The sequence below is a fragment of the Falco rusticolus genome, chromosome 3 (assembly GCF_015220075.1).
Source record: "Falco rusticolus isolate bFalRus1 chromosome 3, bFalRus1.pri, whole genome shotgun sequence".
Lineage (NCBI taxonomy): Eukaryota > Metazoa > Chordata > Aves > Falconiformes > Falconidae > Falco > Falco rusticolus.
The window spans coordinates 82,165,968-82,182,366 of NC_051189.1; the positions used below are offsets into that span (position 1 = coordinate 82,165,968).

General features: G+C 37.6%; 1 protein-coding gene across 4 annotated transcripts in view; it reads right to left on the bottom strand.

The window, feature by feature from the left end:
- SEMA5A (semaphorin 5A) overlaps positions 1-16,399 on the bottom strand; it is a 354,071-nt gene that overhangs the window by 142,588 nt on the left and 195,084 nt on the right. For all 4 annotated transcript variants that reach the window (XM_037380621.1, XM_037380622.1, XM_037380623.1 and 1 more), the window contains exons 7-8: positions 13,172-13,270; positions 11,667-11,880 (exon numbers count right to left, since the gene is read on the bottom strand). In XM_037380621.1, the coding sequence (XP_037236518.1) occupies positions 11,667-11,880; positions 13,172-13,270 (313 nt within the window). The remainder of the gene's footprint in view (positions 1-11,666; positions 11,881-13,171; positions 13,271-16,399) is intronic.

The following is a 16,399-nucleotide window of genomic DNA, read 5'->3' on the forward strand; positions in this document are numbered from 1 at the left end:
AGATACTGTAACTCACTCCTCACTGTAACTTTCACTCATGATTGTATTACAGACCTCCTTGAGATTTGTCTGTAACACATCACATTTTCCCCACACTGAGATCTGCATGCTTCACTGGAAGATAGCAACCAAATGCTTTTGAGAACTTGTTGGTATCCTGAACTCTCAGAAGTTACGTAGCATTAGTGCATTTGTGTCCTTAAAAAAAGAAAAGGGGGGGGGGGGGGGGGGGGGGAGCAAAATAAAGTAGTTTGACAGGACTTGTGATAATAAGAAAGGTAAAATTGGACTGACAATACACAAAGAGCTAAACTCACTGTTGGAACCTCATACCTTCATCCCACGTGTGTAAAACTTCCATTACATGGGGATTTTGCTTCAAAGGCTTCAAAAACTTTTAAACTTCATTATTACAATTTACAGATTTGCAGAAACAGTTCTTAGTTGCTCATGAGCTCACATTCTTTAAATATAACATGTAATACTGTTACACACTAAACACTGAAATTGGAGAAAGCTGAAAAAAAGACCTTTATAACTTTCTGCATCTTTTCTTCTCTAAAAATATGTAGGTTTGCTAAATAGGTAATAGGGTAGAATGACATGTAAGATTTAATTACAAGTATCAATGCTAAGACGACAAAAATATGTGGCTAAAAATCACGAAATTCTATACTATCAAATTCTAGAGAGGTTAGACAATTTTGGCAGGCATCATATATTAAACATATACCCAGAGATACTTCCATGCAAAGTTGTTTTTTTTTCTTACTATGAAGCCCAGTTATGTTTCATCCTTTCTCAAAACACATCAATGTTTTCAGTTTTATGGAACAATCTTGTATTTACTTAGCTAAAGCATAGCAGAAATAAAATCTTTTCAGGAATACCAGGCTAAAAAAAAAAAAAAAAAGAAAGAACCACTGTCCCCTATTATATTATCAAACTTCAATTTATATCCATAACATGCTTAGCCGTTATTTCTCTTAATCTGTAATGTACTTTCTTTCTTCCCTCACTGTGCAATGTCCTTTCAGATTGTTCTTATACTCATGGAAGGAATTACTGTCTGGAGGAAAGAAAAAGCATTCACTAGTCGGAGTGTAACTTGGGATACTTGTCCACTGTACTAAGGCTAGGTCTTAAACCAATATCCAAGCAGTCCACCTGAAATAGCATGAAAAAGTAAAATTTTCTAACTATGTGTTTGATTTTTTTGTAGCCTAGAGCCTTGCTTCCACTTGGAAATTTTCACAAAAATATCCTGGCTGACGTAAGAACGTTCTACTTACTGTGTAAATATTCAACATCAATTTGATCCACCACAAAGATGTCCTGTACAACCATTAAACATGGAAGCCCTGCCTTGCAAGAAGGCCTGATGATGCTTCTTGCTGTAGGCCCACTGATATAAAAAGGCCTCTATATTGCAACAAGATCTCACTGCAGACTTTAAAACACTACTAGAAGCACTCAAAGTGTGGAGAATAATGAATTACAAATAAAACCATCACAAACTGTAACAACAAAAATCATATGAAATGGACTCAGAATGTTTTTAGGCTTCTTGAAAAATCCATGTCAATCTTTCAAGAGACAATATTTTAAAGTTGCATTAATAATAATAATACATGTATAAATAAGAACTAGTGCTCATATCTCATGGATTCAAACCTGAGAAACAGTACATACATCTGCAAACACCTACGTGTATACTTTACTGATTATGAATTGATGAAAATGTGACCTGCTGTTGAAACTTGTGAAAACTGGTTTAATTTGCATGAAATGTAATAATCTCAAAGCTACCACGGGGAATTCTGTGGATATGGAAGGATTATCAGGTCAGACTTTGTTTGTTTCATTTTCTCTTTGGGAGAAGTGAACTGAAACAATTCAAAGCTTCAAAGGAAAAAGGAGATTCCTGTCTAGGAAAAATTAGTTCGTATGTTTCCAAACATTGTGCTGTGAACCGCTATTTGTTGACATGGAGGCCTTCCCACAAAAGATTTTAATGTAGCAAATGAAGTGACTCTCCTGTTTTCTGATGAATTTGCAAATAGTTCTGGAAGGGTAAATGCATCTCATTTGTAAATTATTAGATCACCACAACAAGTGCAAGGGTTCTGGTATGTGACAGGATACAGCTAGTATGGAACAAAAGTATTGTATATGACGTTCATAGATTCTTACATATTCAGTTTACGGTTGTGTCAGGCTGACTAGACTTTCCCAAATTAAATGGAACCAATGGAATCAGGAAAGCAAGAAAATGAGTTTGTCAAACTCACGACAAATATCTCCAGTACACAACACGGAGCAGTGCTACATAAATATACAAGCCCATACATTGAAAGCACTAGGTGGGCAGTCAGCATTGCCTCTGGGCAAACACACTGTAATGTGCTGTTGCTGAAGCTTGCTTACTCAGCACAAAGCCTGGGAATCTCTACAGCTGCCGTCATAAAGCAGCGTGACTGTCCTGCAAGGACATTTCCCCACAGACTCTTCTCAGTTATTGCAAAAAAGACGACTCAACTGTATGAAGTCAAGATAGTGCTTCAATCTGATATAATCTAATTGTTTTTTTCTAAAGGTTGGAGACAAGGCTACATAGTCCAGAGAGCATGGTTTCTGTTTGCAATGAGAAGTCACTTACTAGGGAAAGACAATGCTTCCCCATAGATTGTTCTCCCTTTCCCCCCATTCCAGGGAATTCAGAGACCTTGGTCTCTTTAGACCAAGTCCATACTCACTGCCACACCAGCCGCACGTTGAAGCTGTCTGACAGTGCCAACTGCTCCTGCAGGGGCTGGCTGCAGCTCCGCCATGCAGCACACGCTGACGCTGCACACCAGAGAACGGCATTCTTGTGGCATGAAAGCAACCACGTGCTGTGTGCCCTGGGAGGTGCCGCAAGGACAGACTGGGGCGTTTGGGAGGTCAGAGCTTGCCGGGAATGGGATGGGGCACTCTGGAGGGCAGAAAAGAGCCAAATGGTGCAGCCCCACCTGTACTGCCTCTTGCTAACAGTGCATAAAGCAAATTTCTCCCTGAGTCACACCCAGGTTTTCTCTGGGATAGCAGTAGCTGGGGTGGTCCAAAACAAGTCTGGGAAGTGAGCCAACAAGTAAGCAACACAGATGTCCAAGGGTGTCGTGTGTAAGCTTTTTTCCTGGACCTTTTTCTATTTAGTGGTGTTGTGGCCTGAGTGGGTAAAAGGGTGAGAGGAACTGTACAGGAACTTTCTCTGGGAGAAGCAATGGGAAACAGGAACCTGGGAGTGCTCAGTGAGAGCATCTGAGGCAGTCCTGGCCTCTTCTCGTTTCCTGAGCTTTGGAGCAACAAAGTTTACTTGTGCTCTTTACCCCGTAAAACTCCGCATCCTCTGGAGTAGACTAATATGACTTAATTCATCTAGCTAGTGGGTGCTACTGTTTCCAGAGTGCCCAAAATGACAGGGAATGATCTGTCCTTCTGGAAGTAACAGCAATTAACCTTAAGGATTATAAGGTCCCAAGCCTACTCTGAGCAAAAGCAAGCTGTGATTTCCACCGCCTGTTCCTCTGAGAAGTGATTACTCACGTCTCTGCATTCAGAGACCCAGTCAAAAGTGAAATTAATCCCAGAAATGTGAAAAGAAAGCTAAAATTAGAAGTCTGTCAGATCCAGACACAGACCAGATCATATATATCTACACAAAAAAATAAGACACACACATAGACATGTGCATGTATAATATATTAAAAATCTTAGAAGTCTAGATACTGGTCTAATGCTGAAAGACATCTGCCTGGAGCTTGTTCATTGACCTCACTAGATCAATGAATCACATCCTCATAATACTGTTGGCCTCTAAAGACCCATTTCTTCCAAATATTTGTATTCAGCCAAATACTTAATGGCATTAAATTCCAGGAAAATGCCTTTGAGGTTTTTTTAATAAGGTTCAACCTCCAGCTAGAAATACTCTCCAAAACAGAAGCTTAAAATAACAGAAAGAATTTAAGCTTCAAATGTGCCAGTCTATTTTATTTTCTTTCACCTTACTGACATAATTAATGAAGTCCATTTCCTATTTGCATTTTGCCATCCCTGTGCAATCGTTAAGTGTACTACTCATTTAGCATGTAGGACTCTGCAGCTGTTGGAACATAGTACAGAACTTTAGGACAAATCTTAATCATAGAGTAAAATTTTCCTATAGCATTGAACATCTTGAAAGTAGTATATAACTTGTAGTCATCATAGTTATATTCATCCTCAGGAGTTGAACTGTAAAAACTTAAATCCTGGTATAAAACTGGTGGAAATCACTGTTTATTAAGATACTTTTCCTCCATGTTTCATAATTATCTAGGACACATGCTTAAAATGACAGTCTGTCATAGCATAGCCGGCTACCAGTCTGTTTTGACTACTATTTCTTCTGCAATACCTCACCTCCCCTGTGATTTCTTTTACATTGTTTTCCTTTTGAAAAATTGAAGATTTCATGGGTACGGAATAGCAAGGACTGCAAAATATACTAAAACTGTGCATGCCAGACTTTTTTTCCAATCTTCTCTTATATTGCTGATAGATTTTATAATACAATTCAGTATAATCATAAAAGTGGATGTCCTCATTAGACATTACATTTTACTGATGTACTTTAATAAATTCTGAAATGCAATGATTTCTTTTCTGAAAAATAGTTTTAAAATATGGTATTATGAAATTCCTTGGTTTCTTGCCTGTTGCTTATTTCAAATAGATCTCCTTTATATTCAAGGTAAAGTGCTCTTACATGGCATAATATTTTGCAATTTATTATTTCATTTTGCTGATGCAAATTTGCCAGTGACAAACTTAGTGACAGAAACCATTCTCTCCTCTAATACCTACTGAAGTCCTGGAGAGTCCCATCGGGAGTTCAGTGGATTTTGCATCACCTGTATTCCCTGGATAGACACCTTGCATAGCAGTATACTGGGGGAGAGGTGAGGATCAAAAATACAGTGGACTACTTACCTTAATTCACTCAGAATGTCTAGAGGTTTGAGGTATACGGATCTATCAAAAGATCCAGAAGTTTGGATGGTTACTTAAAAGTCTGAATCCAGAATTCCACACATGCAAGAACAAAAAAACCCAGCTTTCTTTAAGCAGATTTTGCCAGCCAGCAGGTATGGTTTGGAAAGAAAACCAAATTATGATGGCTTACCCATTTCTCTCCAAACATTTGGGCTGCGATTTTTTATTTTATTTTATTTTATTTTTTATGTCACTGATCTAGTTTTGCAGGGAGGTAGACAATCAAAGGGCTTTCCCTGAAGACCCAGTCCTCATTTTTTTTTTCTCTTCGTCTTTTTCCCCCATAACAAAAAGGAAACCAGATTTCACTTCCATAATCACCCTCTTGCTCTTTCGCCTTCAAGCTTGGTATGTCTGCTACTGAAATTCTATATCTGCCTCCAGTATTTCTGTCCTCCTCCTTTCTTTGGTGAACGCTGTTCTTCATGTGTTCATGTCCCCTGAAATTAGAAATTTTCTACTGTCCCCTGGCTAAGATACGTTTCAGTTCTTAAGTTCTTGCATTCTCTCTGGCTCACTGTGTATTATAGTTTTCTGCGTTAATGAGGCTGATGAACTTGTCACACCTCCCTGCAGCTGGGTACAGATGATGTCTTTGCAGGGGTGTCTTTCTTCCTCATTCAGCCTCTCCAGTTGGCACCTGACATGAGCAGGCTAAATGAGATATAAAACAACAGGCTCTATCCTCAGTACCCTCCTAGTCTTTTCAGAAATGGATGGTGGACCTTGCCGTTTACCTAGGATAGATAAGAAAAAAAAAAATCCCACCTTTGTGGATACTGCTGCCTGTCTCTACCATTTTAGATGGGTGAGGAAATGCTGTGAAGGTGTTTTCGAATAACGTAGGCTGGCATTGGAGAAAGGTGGTTGAGGAGGCACCTCCACCTCACATCAACTCACTACTCTCCTACTCTGACATTGCCATGTGGGAGATGTACAGCTTTGAAAGGAAAAACACAGCACAACCACTCAAATTTTTCCTCTGGTAGCAGCTCCTGTGAAGAAGCCTAAGGGTGGGTTTCAGAACCAGCAGACATTTCCCTCCCATTTTAGGATACTGGCAAAAAGGATGATATACACAAAAGAATAGAACCAACCTCATGGGTGGCACAACCAAAGGGAAGTAATTATCTTCTTGCAAACTAAGCAACAACTGGTAGCATATGCTTTGCGTATTTTCAGTAGGTCTCTTATCTAAGAGCTAAAGATCAAGCTGCACATCTCAAGAACACACTGGTTTTGAGTTACATTTAGTATTACATAAGAAAAGCTTGCACTAGGTAATTACAAGGCTTTTCATTAAAAAACAGAAAACCAGAAAAAGGATAACCCTGAATTATTATAGCCATTTCCATCAATCTTTAAAAAGCAAAAACAAAAGAATAATTTTTGTTCTTAGATCATAATTTCTCTGCACATATATTAGTAGCATAAGTTATAAAAATGTCTGCTAACAAACAATAATAAGAATGGATTCCGAGCTGTGTTAAACCCCACTAAGCAAACCACCTTTGAAAGAATTTTTCTTTTACTGTTGTGAAGACTAAAAGTACCTGGTCTAGATTAAAAACCTTTTTATTACGTAAAATGTTTTTAAGAAAATTATCTCAGAAGAACTACTTTAAGAATATCTAATAACCAAATGCTTAGGGAAGCAAGAGGAAAGTGGTAATATTATGCCTCCCAGCAGAGCAGAACAATCCAAACACTCCTGTACTCTTGTCAGCCAGAAAGGCTTCTAATTTGTATGAGACTTTATTTTATTTTATTTTATTCTGTTTTGGGGCTACATCTGATCTAAGATTACATTTTAATCATCTGTTGTCTGCCCACTGATGAAGTGTCTTGACATTTAGAGCAAAGGTTTTAGTTCTTTAACATGTTCCAATAGTATCTATCAATTTGTGTCTAAGGCAAAGAGAAAAACTACGACGCATTTCAAGATAGCTGGAGACTCAAGCAATTCCAAGCAAAGGCATTTGGCAAATTATGAAACCATATGTCCCAGTGTTTCTCTATGTGATGAAACACAAAAGGATTGATTGGAAATTCAATTTTTTATTTAATCTGCTTTTCCTTTTTATTGGCTAAGCAAACAGACATTATAGACTAAGGAAAACTTTCACACTGAAGCATCAGATCAAACATTTACTGATTTAAGGAGGTGAACTGAAAGGAGAAATACTTTTACTATCTGTAAATGTTGAACTACAGAAAAAGTTTCTAAGTCTAACCAGTGAAGGCTTTTCCTTCCCAGTCTGGACCCACTGCAGCTGTGGACTACAAATATAACTATTCATTTTCCTCTGCCCTCTAGAGCAAACAATGAGGAATTCTGCCCCTGCTGCATTTTCCAGATCAACTCCAAAGCAGTCTAATTAGAAGCACACTATAATAGTCAGCTCTGGATATGAGTTAAACTCGGTGTTACACTGAGAGCTTAAAGAGACTCAAATGGACAGCATGACAGCTGTAAATCAAGGTGTACTTTTTTTCTGAACAAAGGATTTAATTTATTTGCTATCATTTAATAATGTCCAAAGCAGGCTACTAAGGCAGACTATTCTTTTAAGGAAATACCACAAAGGTAATTTTACAATGTAGTAGCAACATACTGCCCTTTACTGACCTGAGCAGTTAGCTGAGGCTCAAGGTCTTGCTGATTGCTCTCATCAGGAGAAGAAATCAATGGAAAAGCTATCTGCTTTAGACATAATCTTCAATATGTGCTGTATTACCTCAAATTGTTTCTTTCAAGCGCAGTACTCTAACATATATTCAGAGAGAAGGAGAAAGGAAAGTAGGTAGCAGAACAACACACCTTAAAGAATAAGTTACTGGTAAGCAGTCTTTCTGCCTTCTTCATTTGTTTGTGAATAGATATATATTCACATGAGTAACTACAGGCATTAGTTTTTTCTCTGTATGGGAAGAGAAGGTCAAAACATGACATCATGAGAGGGAGAGGTGGGTTCTCTGTTTCACATTTTCAGGTTTACTATCCTGCAGCCAGCTGGGCTGTCGGATGGGGAGAGAACTGGTTTGCAGCTGTGAACTCATCTGGGTGATCATGTTCCTCTTGACTGGGAATAGTGACAGTTACAGAGTACTGACAGGGCTAGCAAGAAAGGAGAGGATAACACTGTCAGCTGATAATTTCCTTGTGAGCAACTCAACCTGTAGAACTGCTGAACTATAGTGAATGTTCAGGTCATAGCACCAAGGCAGCCTGGCTCTTCAATGGCATCTCCTCATGGAGATGACCATATGACTGTGGTCAAAACCCTGCTCACTGCATTTGGGTCAGCTGCATTTAATGTTGTCTATAGGAGTACCAGGAAGACAGAAATAGGCTCCATAAGCAAAGCATTGATTTCTTTTTGTAGGAGAGTTCTGAGGTGAAAAAAATTATAACTGGTGATCATATTCTGAACCAAAAGCTGAATATATTACTACTCTTAAAGTTAAAAAGTAATAAGTTCAATAACTACCTCCATATGCTTCTTTCCTTCATGCCTGCTTACACTCTAAAATTGTCCAAAATAGGAAAAACTTTTAGGAAGTGGGCACATATCTGTAACATTTGGCTAACTGTTCTTTCTGCCATTAAAAATTGTCAAAATTCAGGTGAGTCAAATTTCTAATACTGTCAGCAGGTTGTCTAGTGGATGAACAAACAGCATATTCAGAGACCCTGTAAGATGGCTCCACAATAACTAGCTCCAGCCAACAAGAGGATTTCCGCACTGACAGTGTTGCTGCATTGTCGATCTACCTTTTTGGATCAGTGCTTGCTCAAGATCTTTTTGTTTCACATACCATGGGGTCATTGAACTTTCCTTTTTCCTTTCAGTTATACTCTCACAGTGTATTCTTGTAGCTTACTCTTATACATATCCTGAATAATTCATAGTTTTAACCAAGCTATCCCAGCTCTTCATCACCCCAGATAACTGTTGAGTGCATCAAGAAAAATGATAACACAGAACTGAACATTCACTGACTTCTCCATACTTTACTAAGGTTAAGCACCTAATCAGAATGATGCTTAGTAACATATGCTGAAAATAACAGCTCACTTATTCAGCTGATGTGGATTCCTTCCAGGCCTATCAAACCCACAGCAGAAGGCAGGAGCTGACAATAAATACATGAATCGTTGAATCAGAAGGAATGGGGAACTCAAAGCGTATTTAAGTTGATGGCCTATTTGAGATATCTGTGATGTCAGAAGCTGAAATCACAGCATGATAATATGGGATCTCACCCCAGCCACATGGCACATCAGCTGTACTCCCCTCTCATAATGTGTGTCACAGCTCCAGTGATTAAAGACCTCCTGATGATTAAGATTAGGAAGAAAGTTTCTTCTGTGATGAAGATTCAGAGCTTCCCATGCAAAGATCCTTCACTGCAGGTTACAGTGAACACCGACAGCAGACTGCCTAAGCATACAGGCATGCCCCTTTGGACTGACTAATGGCACTGAAAAACACTGAATTCACTGAGAAGTGTGCTAGCCACTGATATCAACAATGTATTGCATAGCAATAACACATGGAGCAAGATATCAGCTGTTTTAGAGTACTGACATTGCCCCCAGAGATGATTTGAATTGGTCCAATGTGATTTGCAGAGCAGAAAAATCTAAGTTAGAAAAAACACTGCACCTCTGAGGGAAACATGGATGTAAAAGAAAAACTGACTTTAAATTGGAAACATTCAAGGCACATATGTATGCACATGCACACCTAAACCAAGGTTGAATTACAGTAACTGTCAGCTACTGCTGCTGAACAGGTATTGACTAGGAAGCTTTCAGTCTAGTTGATGCCTTACTTTTCTTGCAGAATTATCTGTGTTACTTTCTCATGGAAAGCAGAAAAATCTTCACTTCCACCTAAGCACTGAAAAACTAATGCAGTTACTTGGGGCTGAGTCACATATGAGCAGGCAAAATGACATAAAAGCAGATGAAACCCCAGCTCAAGCAGATGAACCTACAACTCTTAGCTACCCCAGAAGACACTCTCCCTCCCTTTCACAGAGGTAGCTGGGCTGCTTCCAGCCTTTTATTGGATTTGCTTGAACTGGTTCCAATTACAAAACTCATCTTGTTCTTTCTCCCCAAAGATAAAGGCCACACTTTTCCTGGTAACTTAATTCTAAGCAGTTTTGAGGCAGAAGAATGAGCTCTACCAGAGGATGCATAGGTGCAGATGAAGCTTTAAATGAAGCTTTAAATAGACAAAATGTAAATACAGTGAATCTGATTAATTAGAGCAGTCCTGGGGGGGTGGGGGGGTGGGGGTGAGATTTTAGCCCTTTGGCATAAAATATATCCATCTAAACTGAAAATTCAGCGTGAAGAATTTTTTTCACTTTGACAGAAGCACCCAGGTGTGGCACAGCAATTAGTTTTGATACCACGGTTGTGTAGACAAAAGGTGCCTGAACAGGGATTTTTATACAATCTTCCTCTAATATTTCTTTTGCATTGCTGTAATTCTGCTAACTTCCATACAGTTTGGTTTTGCTCTGTTAATTAATATTCTAAAGTCAGCTCACCTTCAGAGAAGGTCACAAATTTCTCCAAGCTACCTCTGATGGCTTCTTTGTACAAGGAAAATACACCAATCAAATACACACAATTCAGCATTCAGATTATATGAGAATTAAAACATTAAAAATAAAATCTGTCACTTGCAGCTGTCCTAATGTTCTGAAGCTGGAAGGATTTATATTTGTAATTAATTTCAAACATGAGAATCATTCCATCATAACATGAAACGCTCTGTGAGAATAGTGACTGTTTTGTCATGTAGCACACATTATGAAAATATGTTTTCTTTTCTACTGGGAAAAGCATGGGAAAATTATAATATATATAATTCACATTTTATGTTAAATAATAATTTTCATTTTAGAAGAATCTGCTTCTTTTCTGTAATACATAAAATGGTACCTGGCCTTATTACTTCTCAGGAACACCTATCTGTTTACAGCTTCTTCCAGCTGGAAATCCTCATCAGGTGATGAACACCCATGACACAGGAGTGATTGCTGCAACATGATTTTATCATATGTTTTGCAGTCTAGTCCCTATCCTTTGGCCATAATAAGCATCAAAAACATCAGTCTGCCACCTAAGCAGCTTGAAAGCACAACTTTTTCTGCTTCTCAAGTCTGGGACCTGCAGGGAAAGCCAGGAGAATTCAGTCCATTCTACACTGTTAATTTTCTACATTAGGTTTTTTGAAGCGCTCAACAAAAGAATGCTCAAGGCAAGCTATTGATCTCGGCTGACTCAGCTCTGACATCTAAGCACACTGAGAGAGAGTACAGCTCATCCCTATGCCTGCAAACATGATGTACATTTAAGTGCACATCCACAAACGGCAGCTATGTTAATTAAATGCCATAATATTTACACTTGTATAATAATAAAAAAATTACTATGCAAAGTAAATTTAAGATGAGATAAACAATACTGTAAAAAAAATTCAAATTCTCAGAATGGAATTTCAAGATGGTGAATATGGAGAGCATGGGTTAAGAAGGAGGGAGTCTCACGGTCCATCAGCACTCACCATTCAGCCACTTGGAGTTGTACTGGGCAGTGCGGAGAGGAGGAAGTGCCCCCAGACTGCGATAAATAGCAGGATCTCTTCCTGGAAAATCCATGGCTGTAGCAGCATATAATTCCCCACTGGAAGTGAGAAGAGCAGTGGAGTTGTGCTGGGGACTGTAAGGACAACGAGCCATGCCACTGATTTGATCATGTATCTCTGTCAAGTTACTTAACTGTAAAAGAGTGAGAAAAAGGGATTAAAATGACCTGAAAATTATCATTTCAGCCAAGCTGCAACAACCTAAGCAAAATCCTATCATAAACACCAGTTATCTGCTTTGGTATTATCCAACAGTAATGAGCTGACCCTTATTTACATCGATCTGAAACTGTGTCATATAGGAAGTTTTACTGTAGTGTTGTCTGATCTCACTTTTGCCCCTTTGGTATGTAAAACATGCAAGTTAATCGTTAGCCCCCATGACTAAAATGTTTTCTATTAGAAGCGACTCAAAAATTAATTATCTCTTCACAGACTGTTATTATGAAAAAGAAAACCAGATCTGATTGCCAGAATCAGCTAAGGTATTCACCACTGCAAGTCGTCAGACAATAACAGAAATAATCTATTACTCATTTTGTTGGTGTGTTTTAGGGGAGAACCTTACATGAAAAATGAGTTTACAAAAAGGAGCTTTCCTGTTCAGCAGAACTATCTCTCTGATTTAGTAGCCCTAATACTTTCAGCCATAAACCACAGGTTGATGTTAATATGTTATTTGAAAATAAAGGTACAATAGGTTTAAATAAAATAAATGTGCCAAGGAGGGGTTTTTTTGTGATATAGCTATGCTTTGTATTTAAACATCTCTCCCTTCCTGAAATAAATAGCCAGATTAGTCCAAACAGTGACATTTTGATTTTTATTATGACTATTATTGATCCTTAATGGACTCTCTTTCTCTGATACACATAAATTACAGCTAGGTGGGTTGGTGTTTTTTTTTCAGAAAGAGAATGGCAAATCTTCTCAACCAACATTTCTCATTCTCACCAGTCAGCAGTCAGCAATACAGGTACTCTCATTTTCAGAACTACACATACACAGTAGGCAGCTAGCAAAACTATATTATTTTTTTTTAACAAAACTATATTTAGTTAAACTAATTTAAAAAAAAATTAACAAAACTATAAAAAACATTTTATAACTACACAAGTTGATGCCAACCAAACTTGATAGAGTGGCAGAAGTCTTAGAAATAACTAAGTTCATGAAAATTGGCATATAGGAGGAACTGAGCTGATCATAGCTGTGCTCCCCCCAACAGCTGAAGAAAAGAATTCAAGACGACATCATCAGTTAACTCTCCCCTTTGGCCTGTCACTAGCTGAATCAGCCTTTTACACATCAGCTCAAATATCAATATGCAAATAACATGGACCCAACCACAGCATGCTCTGCCTTTTAATCTGCTGGATCAGAATGGGGACTTGAGTTTTTGGGATGAAACATCTGACTCATACCGTCCGATTGGTGCAGATCGGAGTGAATGCGTTGGTTCCACAGGTGAAGAGATGGTTGCCTCCAACAAGAAGCACTCGAATGTAGTTCTGGCATTCCTCCTGCCATGCAGAAAACAAAGACTATATTCAGTGATACTTCAAAGGATAGAGGAGAGTAGTTATGATTTTCTGTCCATGGTCATGTATTCACACATAAAAAATTAGGTGACCAAGGCTTAAGCATACCTGATGTGTTAGCAAACAAGATATACACAGATTTCCTAATTACAACACATGCATACATCAATCTTTGTGAAATTTCTTAATAGGGTAACAATAAACCTCTTCAGTACTGAAGATTTCTTCTAAGTGTATCTTTCAAAGGTTTAGCTAAACTCTGAAGTGATAGATGCTGACTTAAATAATACACTGCTGCCTCGAGATCAGATGCCATTTTCAAAAACAGATCAGGCCAAGGGAGGAAGTTGTAAGGAAAACAGGAGAAAGAACGGGTTGTCAGTAACATGAGCATGTTGAAACCAGTACGAATAAAAATATTAAAGTATTCAGATGCAGATTTGTCAGTACCAGTTTCACAATTTGCACAATCTGAAGAATCTACATTGCTGTTATTTCATTATCTCAATACATAGATGCTCACCCCTGAGGAAGAGTTTTACATGTTTTTTACCCCACTAGGATGTGTGAAGGCTTTATGATATTCATTTCTCTCATTTCAGGAGCTAGAAATCACAGCAATTTCTACTGTTTATTCAGACAGAAAGCTTTTTTCTGCAATAATAAAAATCTCCCAGAACTATATGTAGGAAAGTTTTAAACACTCCTCCTGCAAAAATCAATATCCTTATCTGATAAAATGAACAAAATCGATTATATACTTGGAAAAAAGAAAGTTTCCTGGAACTTTCCATTTGAATGCTCTGTAACATTCATTCACAAGATAGTCTCATGTAAAACATGAGATACATGAAAATACATCTAGGCAATTCTAAACAGATATTAAATGGAATCATGTAAGTAAATCCATGCAATAGTAATAGTGCAGAAGTCCCATTATCTGGCCTACAGTTATATTAAATGTATTGCTTGTTTATCTTTAAAATAGACTTTTATCCTGAAAGACAAGAAATATAATCCTGAATAAATTGAACAGGCACAAAATAGACTGCAAAGAAAGATGGGCAAAATATTTTAAAGATTTCTGAGAAAACTCTCAGAATTTATTGTCTATACCTTTCCTCATAAAAAATAAAGTCAAAATAAACCTTGGAGAAATTTCCCTGTAAAACCTCAGAAAAAAACCTACCTCTGTGAAAATACCACTCAAAACCACATTTGCATTAGTTTCTCCTGAAAATGTAGCTTTTAAATGCTTCTGTTTGGGTCTTTAAAGGCAAGTGTCAAACACCTTAGAATTAAGATTCGATTCCCACTGAGTAAAAACACATCTTTATCTTGAACTTAACAAACTTACAGAACTTAATATTCTTTAAACCAAACAGAAACTAACATGCAGCCATATAACAGAGCTGGGTAGTGCAAGCCTTTTAAAAAGTAATTATTTCACTTCTGGACAGATCCCCTGTTGCGAGTTGTTTTAAGTACACAAAAAAAAAAGAAAAAAAGAAAAAAAAAAAGACCGGAATTCCTTCTTTTTCTTGCTGGAAGAGTGCTTGGGAAGGTTCATAGACTGTAACAGTAATTTATTCTTCTATCCTGCCCTTTGCAGCAAGCCATGGAATGTAAGTGTAGGAAAAATAAGTGGGTTCTGACATTACAACCCATGCAACCTCTCCTCTTCATATTCCAGAGCTCCCTGAAATACTGCCATTGCCAAATTACTTGCATGCTGATCACCCACTCTTTCTGTTCAGAAATAATGTTTATTTTTTTAAACTCTGAAATTCCTGTGATTCACAAGATTCTTCTCTTTAATGTGTCCAATTCCTCTGCCAACTTGATAACAATCCGTATGGCAACAGGGCAAATAAGATATATCAAATTTTTGTTGGGTATATATTACAACAAAATCAAAACTGAAATAATAGCTTTTATAATTGGCTATTTTATTAATATGATGAATCCACAATAATACAAAACACATTTTAAAAAACTAGTCATGAATAAAACAATCACCACCCAAAAACACATAGAAAAAGGACTCCGTTATTTAGTCTTTTGATCAGAGTAACTTCTCACTCTGAAAAGCTCAATTTTCAGGTGCCCAAAAAAGATATGTGTTGTAGAAGTGGCAATAGTGAAGCCAAAGGACTTCAAAGAACTTTTTAGTTCAGAGGGTGGTGGTAGGTTTGGTGGCCATCTTTTATGTAGTCTTATTCTCCAGTTTATCTTGACCTCTATGCCATATACCTTCCCAGACTCTTATAAAAATACCTCTGAAAGAAAGAAATTAATTTACCCAGTACTTTCCACTTCTACACCAGTATACCTGAAACAAAATTCAACTATTAGAAAGAATTCAACACCCAAGCAGGCTAGGTTGCTACTTAAGTTTAAGACCAACTTGACAGTTCAAGAACAATCTGGCTGCATATGGTTATCCATTTGCAGCAATGTTTCTTGTACAGGCTAACATTTTAAACACATCTGTGTTTAATTTTTTAATACTTTTATTGAAGGTTCAGATGCTAACACACACAGCCATTAGAATCTTAAATAAGCAAGGAATAAGAAACTTTTCTTCAATTGTATTATTTTTTAATCTCTCTTTGGTTTATTGCATTTTTGCTGTGTGCACTTATATTTTTCCTTCCTAACAGTCCCTACCACAAGTGGCAGTATGAGTGGCCAAATTTATTCTCTTAACCCTGTGTGGTGTTTTAGACTTCTAAATATGCATGCTGGCCACAAGGACATAATTTTGTCTGGCTCACTCTTGGAGCCACTAGGTTTTTTAAGCAACAGATTACATTGGTGGATAAATGCCTGAAGTCTCAGTAACAAACATCAGCATTCAAAAGTCAAGCACACATTACACTGTCAAATGTGACAGATGTCCCTATCTATTTTCCCCTTCAGGTCTTTTCCCTCATTGGCTCCTAAAGCATAAACCTCAGAACAACTACTACTGTTTACAGCTAGAGGCAAAAATTCTGTGCAGCTTCTTTCTCAAGAACAAAACAAAACCAAAAAAAAGTTGTGTTTAACTGACCATTATCTCAAAACTACTAGAGTTGCTTCAGGGTTCAAAGCTAGTTTCTGGTTTCA